This window comes from Phascolarctos cinereus, unplaced genomic scaffold (genome assembly GCF_003287225.1).
Source record: "Phascolarctos cinereus isolate Bilbo 61053 unplaced genomic scaffold, phaCin_HiC Scaffold_7;HRSCAF=346, whole genome shotgun sequence".
NCBI classification, from domain to species: Eukaryota; Metazoa; Chordata; class Mammalia; order Diprotodontia; family Phascolarctidae; genus Phascolarctos; species Phascolarctos cinereus.
Genome location: NW_027556180.1, coordinates 59,876,484 through 59,891,256, shown reverse-complemented (window position 1 = coordinate 59,891,256; position 14,773 = coordinate 59,876,484). Strand labels below are relative to the sequence as shown.

Below are 14,773 nucleotides of genomic sequence, written 5' to 3'. Positions count from 1 at the left end.
TAGGACTTTAGCTTTAGAGCTGGAAGCAACCACAGCCAAAATTTGATACAAGGCACTTATTTCTGAGGGGAAGAAACTTAGGCCCTGATAGATACTTTAAGCAACTAGTTCAAAGTTATACTGCTAGTAAATGTCTAGGGTAAAATTTGATACTGGGTACTCAGACACTGACACTTGGCCTAATGTACTAGGTTGCCATCTCACCTGATTAGAATTTGCATTATAATTTTTCCTTAATGTCACATTTCATCTACATGAGTGAAAAAACTGAAATTATGCCCTCAGACTGATGGATGGATAAAGCATATAATAAACCTTTACTATGTGCTAAGTACTGTGCTAAGCACTAAAGAAACAAATATAAATAAGGGCAGGGGAGAGGGAAGAAAAAAAGAAAAAAGAAATTTACATGATAATTTTGTGGGATATTTGAAAGGAATAGTAAGTTGTGCATAGCAGATTTGCAGTCATCTTTTTTTATTGTACTATGTTATGGAAATGCTTGTTTTATTCTATAAATTAAAAATTAAATTAAAAAATAAGCTGTATAATTGGTACTATAGCTCAATAGGTTAAAATACTTTAGAATAAAGAGCATACTTTAGTCAACCATTCCCTGATTTAGTTTTCTGCCTCTAACAAAAGAAAATTATCTTTTGGAAAAAAGGAGAGAATCAGCCAACTACCTGGTGAATAATGCTGCCAGATTGTAGGGCCCTTTGGCCTCACTCTGAATTTCCTAAGGCAGATGCAGTCACTTGGGTTAGTAGCCCTTCATTGTTTTTATCAATCAATCAATTTTTTTTCTTTTTTTAAATTTTATTAACTCATTTTGATTTATTAATAATCACTTCCATATTCTTTTGAGTTAAAAATTTTTCTCCCACTTCCTCCCCTCCAGCCTCCCTAAGATGGCACACAATCTGATATAGGCTTTACATCTACATTCCTTTTACACATATTTTCACATTAGTGAAGTTGTAAGTAAAAATTAAAACCAATAGGAGGAACCATCAGAAAGAGGAAACAAAACTCAACAGAAGGTAAAAATAAGTGATAATGATTCAACTTCCATAGTTCTTTCTTTGGATGTGGACAACATTTTCCATCCCGAGGCCTCTGGAGATGTCTTAGATCCTTGTAATGCTGAGAAGGGTTCAATTTAAGAATATTAGTCGTCGTATAACATGGCTGTTATTATGTACAAAGTCCTTTTGGTTCTGCTCACTTCACTCAGCATCAGACCATATAAGTCTTTCCAGGTTTTTCTGAAGTCAGCCTGTTCATCATTTCTTATAGCACAATAGTATTCCATTACATTCATATACCACAACTTGCTCAGCCATTCCCTAATCGATGGGCATCCTCTCAATTTCCAATTCTTTGCCACCACAAAAAGAGCTGCTATGAATATTTTTGTACATGTGGGTCCTTTTCCATTTGTATGATCTCTTTGGGATACAGCCCTAGAAGTGCTATTGCTGGATCAAAGGGTATGCACATTTTTGTAGCCTTTTGGGCATAGTTCCAAATTGTTCTCCAAAATGGTTGGATCATTTCACAACTCCACCAACAATGTATTAGTGTTCCAATTTTCCCACATCTTCTCCAACATTTATCATTTTCCTGTTTTGTCATGTTGGCCAATCTGATAGGTGTGATGTGGTACCTCAGAGTTGTTTTGATTTGCATTTCTCTAATCAATAACGATTTAGAGCATTTTTTCATATGACTATAGATGGCTTTAATTTCTTCATCTGAGAACTGTCTGTTCATATCCTTTGACCATTTATCAATTGGGGAATGGCTTGTTTCTTATAATTTGTCTTAATTCTCTATATATTTTAGAAATGAGGCCTTTATTAGAGAGACTGGTTGTAAAAATTCTTTCCCAATTTTCTACCTTCCTTCTAATCTTAGTTGCATTGGCTTTGTTTGTGCAAAAACTTTTCAATTTAATGTAATCAAAATTATCCATTTTGCTTTTCATAATGTTCTCTATCTCCTGTTTGGTCATGAATTCTTCTGTTCTCCATAGATCTGATAGGTAAACTATTCCTTGTTCTCCCAGTTTACTTATGGTATCAGCCTTTATATCTAAGTCATGGACCCATTTTGGCTTTATTTTGGTATATGGTATGGAATTTTGGTCTATGCCTGGTTTCTGCCATATTCTTTTCCAGTTTTCCCAGTAGTTTTTTTCAAAGAGTGGGTTCTTATCCCAGAAGCTGGGGTCTTTGGGTTTATCAAATAATAGATTACTATAGTCGTTGACTACTGTGTCTTGCATATATAAACTATTCCACTGATCTACCTCCCTACTTCTTAGACAGTACCAAGCAGTTTTGATGATTGCTACTTTATAATACAATTTAAGATCTGGAATTGCTAGGCCACCTTCCCCTGGATTTCCTTTCATTAGCTCCTTTGATATTCTGGACCTTTTTTTTTTCCAAATGAATCTTGTTATTATTTTTTTGTAGCTCTATAAAATACTTTGGCACTGAATAAGTAAATTAGCTTAGGTAGGATTGTCATTTTTATTATATTAGCTCAGCCTACCCAAGAGCAACTGATGTTTTTCCAATTATTTAGATCTGATTTTATTTGTGTGAAAAGTGTTTTGTAATTGTGTTCATAGAGTTCCTGGGTTTGTTTCGGGAGGTAGACTCCTAAATATTTTATAATGTCTACAGTAAGTTTAAATGGGATTTCTCATTCTATGTCTTGCCATTGGGCTTTGTTGGTAGTATATAGAAATGCTGATGATTTATGTGGGTTTATTCAATCAATCAATTATTGAGGGCCAACTCTGTGCCAGATGCTGTGCTAAAGACTGGGGATACAAAAAGAGGCAAAAGACAGTCCCTGTCCTCAAGGAGCTTGCACTTTAGTGGGAAAGATAACAGATATATACAAAGTAAGCCATGTACAGAATAAATAGGAAATGATTAACTGAGGAATGGCACTAGATTTAAGAGAGGGTGAGGAAGTAAATAAGAGCTGGAGAATGGCAGCTAGGGTGCTAGGGTGTTGTCCAAGGGCTCTAACGTAGAGAAGAGCCCATCATCAGCACTTTCAGTCCCTCAGTTGCACAGAAATGAATATTATATGACCTGATGTCATTTGTTCTCCTGGGCTTCTGTTTCCCTATCTATAAAATGAGGGATTAGATCAATTCAAGCTCTAAGATCTGTGATCTAAGCACTAGATCTATGAACCTATTAAGCGAGCTGAGTATCTACTCAGCAAGAGTAATTTTTTTTTTAATGGGAAGGTGTCCTTGCCCTTGCTGCCATGCCTCAGGTAGGCTCCTCCTCAGCCTTATCCTCCTCCCTTCTCCCTGTCCCTGTTTTCTCTAGAAGCAGCCTCCTAGCTTCTCAGAGTCTCTGTTCCCCTTCAATTTCAATTGATTTGAGAGCAGATTTTGGGCCACTTGTTCTGGGATGAGCTGACCTTAGCTTAGGCACAGAAGTTGTTAATTATGGTTCTCGTGGGAGAAAAATGGTCACTTCCTTCAACCCTGTCCCCTGTATGAGCTCTGATTTTCTGGTGGAAGTTTTTAGGATAACTGAAGTAAAAGAGTAGATCACATGTCCCTCATCCTTCATTTCAGCTCTGAGAAACTGTCACAGTATTTGTAGGAGACACTTATTCATTATTTTCTACTCATTAATCTTGTCTATTAATTTGAAATAGTGTGTTTGAAGTGTAACAGGTTAGTGAGAAGCCATATACAAATTAGTAGATTTAGGGGCAGCTAGGTGGCACAGTGGATAGAGCACTGGCCCTGAAGTCAGGAGTACCTGAGTTCAAATGTGGCCTCAGACCAAACACTTGACACTTACCAGCTGTGTGACCCTGGGCAAGTCACTTAACCCCAACTGCCTTAAAAAAAAAAAGAAAAAAAAAGAAAGACAAATTAGTAGATTTATCAAATCTAAATCCTAGGCCATTTCTTAGCCCAAGGTGAGGAACAGTGGAATTTGAGACAGGAACTCTTCATTCTTTGCTGTCACAAAGCAGCCATAATGACTGCCCTGTCTCTTCTAATCCAACTGAAGAGCTGGAATGATATCGTTAACTAAAAAAAGTGTTTTAATATGATCCAGTAAGGTTTCTTTCAGGGGGGCTGTGAGGTCAAAAAAGTTTCATAATAATACTAAAATCTTTTAAATTTGAACATCATAAATATCAATAGATATAAAGCACACACACACACACACTCACACACACACACACACATATCTCTTTTAGGTAGAAATGGGGTTCCTCATTTTTTAAGAGTGTAAGGGGTATCAAAAAAAAAAGACCGTAAGGTATTCTGAGACCAAAAAGTTTGGAAGAACTTGAGAACTACTAGAGTTTAGCAAATAGACAGAAAACAACTTGTTAATAACCTCAAAAGAATAGGGGCATGATGGCCTTAAGTGCCATTTTTTTTTTAATGTAGGCTACATGAGAGTAAGGATTGCTTCATTCTTTGTACCTGTATCCCTAGTGCCTAGCTCAGGGGTGGGGAACCTGAGGCCTTGAGACCACATGTGGCCCTCTAGGTCCTCAAGTGAGGCCCTTTGACTGAATCCGAACTTCACAGAACAAATCCCCTGAATAAAAGGATGTGTTCTGTAAAACTTGGACTCAGAAGGCCACACTCAAGGAACTAGAAGGCCACATATGGCCTCAAGGCCTCAGGCTCCCCACCCCTGGCCCTAGCCCAAGGCCAGTATATATCAAACTGCCTGCTGGAACTGCCCTTGGCCAGACTTGACAACTTTCTGAGTAAGATCTAGTTCTTTAAAATTGAGAATTGTTTGCCTGCAGCAGCTTCCCAATCATACCTGACATTTGTATAGCACCTGAAGTTCCAAAGTCTTTTATATACTTTATCTCATTTGGGTCTAAGAAAAACTCTGAGATAGAAGCAATCATTATGTCCACTTTACAGATTAGGGAACTGAGAAGTTCAGAGAAGTTAAATGACTTTCTTGTAGTTACACAACTGGTAAGGATGGGAGATGAGTTTGGTAGTATCAGTCCTGATTATGAATCTAGTTCTTTTGTACTATGTTACATTTTCTAAACTTGGGATCCGAAAACTTATTTTGTTTTTAATATTCTGGTCACTGGATTTCGAAACTTTTAGTTTTTTTTTTATTTTATAATTTTGTGTATTTTATTTATACTATGCATTTTAAAACATTTTTAGATAGGTTTCATCAGCTTTACCAGTCTGCCAATGGGGTCCATGACACAAAAAAAGGTTAAGAAACTCTGCACTGTATACTACGCATCCCTTTCCTCCCCTTTGATAAGGTGGTTCTTGAATACCACCAGTGTTAAGAAGGATTCCATGTTAAAACTGCCTCCCAGATAGTTTTAGTAAATTCTCCTACCTTGTGCCAAAGCCACCATGCCTTTGAAGTTGTAAATTTACAGACAAGTTCTTTGCTCATTGCCTCCTACCTGTAAGCAGTAGAGTGAAATTGTCCACTGCTACTACATCGCTCACGGTGAGTAAAATATATTCTGCAAAGCTGTAAACAATAATGATAATTAGCCTAATCATATGTCAACACAATGAGATGATGAAATAAAAACAAGATGCCAGTTACTTGCATGAACACTATGCAAATTATTTTAGTCTTAAACCATACTACTTGCCCATCCACTATATAGCTTGGGGACCTAAGTTTACATACTGTCAAAATGTGGTATTACATCTGGGATATGATATGTGGCTAACTATCTCCAGATAAAAAAATTTCAAGCCTTAGTGAAGTGTTCTTGTTGCCCTTAGAACATTTTTAGGGTTGGCACTGTGATATAGAGAGTACTGGGTTTTGAATTTGGAAGATTTGTGTCATATTCCAGCTTAGCCACTTAAGAACTAGAAGACCCTGGGTAAGTCACTTAACCTCTAGGATATGTAGTTTTTTTGTTTGTTTGTTTGTTTTGTTTTGTTTTGTAAAATGAGGGTATCATAAGGTTGTTAGGAAAGTCAGAGGTATAAAAAATACTTTTAAAACTTCAAAGGTATAAAATAGAAATCTGCTATTTAAAACTTGCTAGAGGTTCCCATATGTCTACAGAACAGATCTAAGAAATCATGTGAAAGATGGAGTTTTGATATAGACCAATATCAAACGCAGACCATTGCATTCAGTGTAATTGACATCTATATGGAGATTTAAACAACATTGATCTTAATGGGAATTTCAGATCTAGGAAACTGTCAATTTCCACATGAAGCAATGGACCATTTGGTACAGAGACTATTTATATGAACAGAAGTTTAGATTAAGAATAGCAGGCTAAGAATTTTCCTTAAATACAAGATGTGATCATTTGGTACATCCATGTCATTAAAATGGAATAACCTCACCATTTAATGAGATCCTTGTGACCATTCACACCAATTGAATCCATGCAATTTTCATGAGTTTCTTTCTTGTTTAATCTTTGAAGGTTAATATTTTATGGAATTTGTGACTGCTTTTACCCGTCTGTGTTTCATGCCAATGTCTCAATTTATAATTTCAAAGGCAGACAAATATTTCTTCAGTTTAAAGTATTCATCAGTGGCTCATTAAAAATTATTTTGAAGATAAGTATTACTATAGCTCATCAATAGGTTTCAGCTAAATATGGGAACTGTTTTGGGGTTGGGTTTTTTTTGATGGGGTTAATGCCACCATATCCCTTCCTCCAATAAATGATATTTTTCAAAATGATCCCAAGTCCATTCTAAAAAACAACAAATAAACAAAACCTTTTCCTGATGTACTCGTCTCCTCTTTTAATTGTAGGACCAGCCAAACCTAGACCCCACAGTGATGAATATTCCAAGAAGATTCCTCCTCCTAAGCCTAAGCGAAATCCAAACACCCAGTTAAGCACATCTTTTGATGAAACCTATATTAAAAAGCATGGGCCTACGAAGACTTCGCTGACGCGGGACACCTCCTTATCACAGGTGAGCAGTCCTGCTCTAGACGCTGAGGAAGAGGAGCCTGTGTACATTGAAATGGTGGGGAATATTTTAAGAGACTTCAAAAAAGAGGAAGATGACCAAAGTGAGGCAGTTTATGAGGAAATGAAATATCCTATTTTTGATGATGTTGGCCAAGAGTCAAAATGTGAATTGGACCATCACAGCTGCTCTTCTCAGTGTGCTACGCCCACAGTGCCTGACTTGGACTTCGCCAAGTCCTCAGTGCCATGTACTCCAAAGGGTTTGCTTTGTGATATCCCCCCTCCCTTTCCAAACTTACTGTCTCATAGACCCCCACTGCTGGTGTTCCCTCCAGCACCTGTCCAGTGTTCCCCCAATTCTGATGAGTCACCTCTAACTCCACTTGAGGTCACAAAGCTTCCTGTGTTGGAAAATGTGTCTTACATCAAGCAGCAGGCTGGGGCTTCTCCATCATCACTGCCATCTCATAGCTCTGGTCATCCCAAACCAGAGAAAGACCAGACAATAGCTCATGGACCCTCTTCTTCTTCCTCTTCTGTTCATTCTTCGTCACCTCCTCATCCTTCCACTTTATATAGAACACCATCTCCACATGGATACCCTAAAAGTCATTCTGCTTCACCTTCTCCTGTTAGTATGGGGAGGTCACTTACCCCCTTAAGCCTCAAAAGACCACCACCCTATGAATCTTTACATTCAGGAAGCATCTCAATAAGCTCTCCATCAGTGCCTCATGCCACAGCCAGAAACACATTACAGGAAGGAGGGAAGATGGTAAATGCCTCTGTCAGTACCTATGGGTCATCTCAGAGTGGCTCCCGCTCCAGAACACCCACAAGTCCTTTAGAAGAGCTTACCAGCCTCTTTACCTCAGGACGAAGCTTGCTGAGGAAGTCCTCCAGTGGAAGAAGGTCAAAAGAACCTGCAGAGAGTAAGTTTTCTTTTATGTTCTAAATACAATTTGAGTCAGCATTGGATTTTTCCTTTTACAAATTAAATCCAATACATACAAATAAATATGAACTTGGGTTTTAGCCTTACAGTTTTAGCCTTATCATGGGTAATATGGTAGACAGAGTGCTGGATTCAGAGTCAGGAAGATATGAGTTCAAATATGACCTCAGAAACTTACTAGTTGGGTGACCTTGGACAAGTCGCTTAATTGCTTTCTGCCTCAGTTTCCTCATATGTAAAATGGAGATAACAATAGCACTCATTTCTCAGAGTTGTTGTGAAGGTCAAATGAAATAATATTTAAAAAGCAATAACTTTGTATACTATCATTGTTTCAATATCACATAAAAAAGGAAATTTCCCTTTTTCAATGTTTTGAAGTTAGAAATTAAAGAATATTAAATTTACTTGGGGAAAACTACCAATTAAAATAATTACAATCCATTCCTAACTACTTTCTATGACATTTTACTGTCTTTCTGATATATCCATTCTAATTATCAATTCATCAACCAAGCCTCTTAGTCTAGCATGGAGATCAACATTTGTATCTGTTGCCCAATTCTCCATTGAAATGATGCATTTCTTCCTGAAAGCTTCAAGAAGCAACCTTAAAAATTTTTTTCTTTACCTGTAAAAAAGTCTCTTTGAAGCTTGAAATATGTGACTATTTATTTAAGACACTTTTTTGTGGGGAAAAATATTGTATAACCTCTCATGTTAATTTGTCTTAAATGTTTGTTACATTTTGTTTTTGCATTGCTTAAATTCCCTCCTATATCTATTACCCATAAAATCTTAATCAGAAAAACAAAAAAAAATTCTCATTAGTATTGTTTACAAAAATAAAGCCCAACTATTTTAAAGATAATAATGCATACTATACTGACTTGTCACCCTGTGCATGTCATTTAGCCTTTCGTTGCTACAGGAAACTAAGATGATAAAGAGCAGAGAAGGGGAGAACTTTCATTAATAGATGGGCTTACTTCACCTATACTAGTAAATTACAGGTCCCATTCCATATCCCAAATTCTCACCAAATCATGTGAGGAAAGTGTTCTTTCTCTTTCTTTTACTGTTTGAAATTTGAGGCATTGAAACTTAATTTTCCTTATCTGGAAGTTCCCTGTGTCAATAAAATCACAGGTTTAGTCTCTCTCTCCCTTTTCCTATGCAGTAAGAAAAAAATTTGCAAGTATTTGTTACACCAGAAATAACTGAATGAAGGAAATATTGGAGATGTACTGGGAGGTTGATCAGGGAATCTCTGGTCAATTTAGATTCCCAGCCTACTTGATGAAATTAGAAGATATAATGAGCGGGGGGGTAGGGTGGGGGGAGAGTATGACATAAGATATTACCCCTTTCACAGATTGAGGTCTTTAGGGTTAATCTCAACTTAAGGAAATTTAGAACTTATACCTACCTCACTGTCTCTGTTACCTGTCCTTTACATACTGAAATGTTATTTTCAATTGATCAATTTAATCAACCTTATATTCCACTTTCACAAAGATAGCATATAACTGTAGTCTTCACTCTCTGTCTTTTTCTACAGTGGCCCAGAACCCACTTCACTCTGGAAGCTCACTTCACCCCTGGGTTTGCACATTGGAAATACCTTTCCCCCCCCCCCACTCCCTCTATTTGGCTGTTCTTCTCATAACCAACATTTAAAAGAGTAGGCCCAGATGAACTATGTTTTCATTCCTTTCCAGGCTACACTCCTGACTATCTCCAAAGGTTTCCTACAATTCTCTGTGCCAGATATTTTCATCTCTTCCCACCACCCCCTTTCAATTTCCTTTACCGTGTTGTCTTCCCTTCTTAGAATGTAAACACCTTGAGGTGAGGAATTATCTTGTTTTATGCTGATATTTGTACTTCCAGTGCACAGCATATAGTAAGCATTTCATAAATGTTTGTTGATTTGTAATGTTATGTCCAGAATCCATAAAGAAAAAAAGAAAGGCGCCAGTGGAAAGAACACTGGCTGAAGAATCAGGAACTCTTGGTTTTAGTAGGTTTTGGTAGTAACTACACTAAGTCTCACTTTCCTCATTTGTGAAATTATGATGTTGGTCTAGACCCTGGATGATCTCCAAGGTTTTTGTTTTGTTTTCTTACTCTCCATATCCTATGCCTTTTGTACTAAGAAGAATTCAGCAGCAAAGAGTGGTCAGAAAAAAGACTAGTGATAGATCTAATCCTACTTTACTTCAACATTCACGGCAATGATTTAATCCTAAGAGATTACTCTCAGTAAGCCCCCCAGAAACAGTTTCTGTTCAGATAAGATACAGATGAAAATTTCAGACAATTACAAGACAGAGCTGCATTTTCATTTAAAAAGAAAAGAGTGGTACTACCAAATATAAGCAGAGGAAATCAGCGTGATAGAAAATATAATTTGGTCAAAAAATGATACTACGTGATCTATGAGAATACATTGTGTAAAGCCAATTTCCAAATGTTTTTTCTAATAGTACCACACATTTGCATAATTGGTTGAATATTTTTTCACTCTTCATGCATTTCCCTGGTGTTGTATTGACACAATCTAAGTAGTGAGATGGAGCTGAAGAAAATGTGTATGCAAACCACTTAAAATCTACAATTTACTTAAAAATTGATATTATGTGGATTTTACTCATGATCATCAGTTTGTGTTTTTTTGTCCTAGAGTTGGTATCATCTCTATTATTAAGATGTTATTTTTTTTGGGGGGAGGGTTGTTTGCTTGCTTACCTATGCACTTTAAGAGCAGGCCTTTGACCGTCCCAGCTGGCAGTTGTGCCCAGTAACTGGAAAATGTGTATGGATGAGAAATGTTGAGCTAATGAAATTATTTCAAGAAAAATCCATCTGTCAGATTCTTTGGAGCTTGGCACTTCACTGCCTTCTCTCATTGACTCCATAAAAGAACATTCTTCTCTTCTGAAGAGGCAAAGAGATTAAAAAGTCAATTGGAATCTGTTTATTTTTTCTTTTTTAACCTTTACCAACCTTTGTGTTCGATTTTCTACCCATTCCCAAATCATATGTTTAGGAATGTACATTCTGAGGCACTAGAATACCATTAAATTACAGTAAAATTAAAATTATATTCATAGGTGAAATGGAGGAAAAATACAGTGCAAATGAATATCCAATTAGCATTTACTTTTGAATTAATAATAACTCTAATTACTATGGTTCCATAAGTTATAAAAAGTTGTATTTGAGAATAATTATTATCCCCATTTTAGAGATAAAGAAATTCAAGCTGTACTAAGGTGACTTGTCCATGGTTATAACATTTTGTGATCACAAAATTAGAGCTGGGAATGGCCTCAGGTCATTTAGTCATAACATTTCATCATAGATAGCTAGATAGCTAGATAGATACATACATACACACACATACAAACATATATCTATATCTATCTATATCTATATCTATATCTATCTATATCTATATCTATCTATCTATCTATCTATCTATCTATCTATCTATCTATGTACTGACTCAAGTATTATGCTGGGATTTAAATCCATTTATCTTAATTCAATCCCCTTGAGTTTTTCCTTCATATGAAACAAAGAAACATAGAGTCTATTGGCTGGAGAAGTAAGAAGATGGGTGCCTTCTGAAACTATGAGCATTCCCACTTTTAGCTTGGCGCAGGTATTGGTAGCTTGGGACCATTATGGATGGGTAAAATCTCATATCAAAGGATCAACCCATTTGCAAATAATTGAGAATTATCTTCTGTTGCCCAGGAGATGATACACTCTTCCTTCATCCCCCAGTACCTACTTCCTGCTGGGTTAGTCACAGATATTTTGCAAGTATCAAAAAAGCAAATAAAACGCAGGCAATCGCTGTACACTCCAAGTTTCTTAATCCTGACCATCCAGAGCTAAAATGGAAGGAAATTTCCTCCCCCAACTCCCATTTTACTTATAGAAAATCATGTAAAGTGAACTTCACACCAGCTTACTTCCTAAACAGTTACAAAGATGTGCCTCATGCAGTCACTTCACAAGTTTTTCATCCTTTACAATTATTGACAAAAAGTTAAAGCAATAGGAAAAGAGGCAGCTAATTAGCAGTTCTAGATTATAAATCATTTCCTTTGTTTCTAAATTGAAACTTGAGATATTTTTCTGTGGAAACTTTACTTTTAAAATGCATATTTCCAAGGCATTCTGATGTTATTTTTGCAAATGCATGAATATTTATGAACAGTTGAAGGCATAAGAGAGAGTGGGTATCTATAGTCCATGTCTTGCTGGCTGTTGTATTGTTATTATGGTCAAGCATTCTTTAATGTTTCTTTCTTTTTCTTTTAAAATATCTGGTTAAGAGAAAATGAGAGAAAGCTGAGTAGGAGGAGTCAGAATGGTATTTTCCTTCTGTAATTTTGTTTATGATCAAGGAGATTAAATACTTATATTTTCAGAGCAAACTTTGCTGACTGAAGTGACAGAAATTGTTCATCTCATGCTGTGTTTTTCATCATTCCATGTACACATATAAATATTATCATGTTACTAAAGTGCTAGAATTGCAGGGTGGAGGAAACTGTTTCTGCCAAGGATCAGAGATCACAGTAGCAGAAATTTAGAGTTAAATGGGCATTCGGAGATGATCAAATCTACCCTTTCCTGCACAGATGAGAAAACTGAGAATGGGAAAATTAAGTAATTGTGTAGGATCACACAAATAATGAGCAAACCCAGTTCTCCAGACTTGTAATTTAATCAGTATAGGGTGTCCTGGTATGGAAATTCACTCCATCAATGAAGATCAGCAATCCTGAGAAACTGAAAAGTTGTCTCTCATTCAGGGTCACATAGATGTGTCAAAAGCAGGGCTTGGATCATGGTCTTCCTGATGCCAATGCTTGTTCTTTAGCAACTACATCATGCTGCCTCTTTAAAAATATAATCAAAATGCATAATACTATTTTAAAATTGTAGCAGGTATTTTTTGGGGAGGATAATCCTTTTATGGAGAGAGAAAGCAAATTTCTTGATTTTGAAAGTTTATAGGACTCTTTGGTTGACTTGTTTGATGACATTATCTTGTCTAAATTAATTAATTTAGTTTAAAAAAAATAAGGCTCCCTGGGGTGGCCAAACAGAATCATTGGAGAAGACATAATTTCATAAATAATTGATCATGTTTTTTTGTGGCCAGCAGCTGTTTGTGATTGATGCACACAGACATATTTACCTCCTGTGTTAAGATTCTTAGGCTGTTTGATCCTTCATAAGAATATAAGAAATAATAAGAAAACCAGAATACTATATATAATATATGAATATATAATATTTAATAATATAATAAATACATAAATCCTATAATAATAAATAATAAATGCAATAAAATAATAAGAAAATAAACTTCATCAGCAGTTTTCTGTGTTCATGAAATGATGAATTTTTTTAACACAGCTGTAAACATATATGAGAATCGAGTTGTTTTTATGAGGATTCTTAGAGAATTTAGTTTACAGCAATTTATTTTCTGACCATCCTATTGAGTCACAAGAAATAGAATTTTGGTTCCACAAATTTAACATTGATAAATAATTTTTCATTAATGATTTTTAAAATATAAAATTTATCATTATACATTAACAAAATGCTAGAGATAGCACTCCTGTAGGATTGATTGGTTTAGGAGATGGTAGGAACTGAAGTTTGGATGCTATGAGAATAAGAAAAGAAAGAAATGGTAGTTCCCAATTTATAGAAAGTTCTCCTTTTCTCTCTTGTTGACAGATCCCGTTGATTTTTACCTCTGAGACATCTCTTATATACTTTCTCTTCTCCGACACTGTTTCAGGCCCCTATAATCTGATCCCTGTACATTGCAATGGCCTGTCAGGTAGATCTCCCTGCCTCAAGTTTCTCCCCACTCCAATGAATCCTTCATGGGGCTATCCTAAAGTGAATGTCTGAACACGTCACCCCTTTATCCAATAAACTCCAGATACCTTCCTAAATAACCTTTTGATTTCTTCCTACTTTTCTAAGCTATTTTACACCTTACACCTTACTCTCCACATGATTGGTAATTCAGTGATACTGGCCCCCATGCTTTCTCTTGCAAGGAATCTATTGCTGAATTCCACACATTTGCACTGGCTGTGTCCATACCTGGAAGTTTCTCTCTCCTCATTTCTAACTCCTGGCTTCCTTCAAGTCCCAGCTGAAATCTCACCTTTTACAACAAGCCTGTTCTGGTCCCCCTTAATGGAAATGCTTTCCTCATTTTGATTATCTCCAATTTGTTCTCTATACATTATGTTTGTTCATAGTTGTTGGCATCTCCCCATTAGAAGGTGACCCTGAGAGATGGAATTGTCTCTTGCCTTTTTTTCTAATCTCTAGTGATTAGCACAGTGCCTGAAACACAGTAGGTGCTTAATAAATGCCTGTTGGCTGAAATTCATTCATTGTTTCATTTGAGATCAGGAAAAATTCATATCTTACACATTCTGAAACTTCTCACAATACATGATAGACACTTGATATTTCTTAAGTTGAATTAAACTCAGAAAAAATAAAATTTCCTGTATGGTAGTTTCTTTCAAACACCAGTGAACAAAAGGCTCTTTAACCAATAATTTGTCTGAGTGATAATTGTGATAGAGGAGTAAGAACACTGACCTTAGAGCAAGAAAATCAGGGATGGAGACCTGTCTCTTATGTTTATGAGCCATAGAAAGGTTGTTATATTCGCTAGCTGCTGTTAGCCAACATTTAAAGAGTAAGTTAAGGTTTTCAAGGACAGCTAGGTGGCATAGTGGGTGGAGTGCCTGACCTGAACTCAGGAAGACTCATCTT

General features: G+C 36.2%; 1 protein-coding gene across 1 annotated transcript in view; it reads left to right on the top strand.

Moving 5' to 3' along the window:
* Positions 1–14,773, top strand: part of NYAP2 (neuronal tyrosine-phosphorylated phosphoinositide-3-kinase adaptor 2) — a 325,867-nt gene that overhangs the window by 203,360 nt on the left and 107,734 nt on the right. The window contains exon 4 of the mRNA XM_020975494.2: positions 6,810–7,907. Coding sequence (XP_020831153.1) covers positions 6,810–7,907 — 1,098 coding nt within the window. The remainder of the gene's footprint in view (positions 1–6,809; positions 7,908–14,773) is intronic.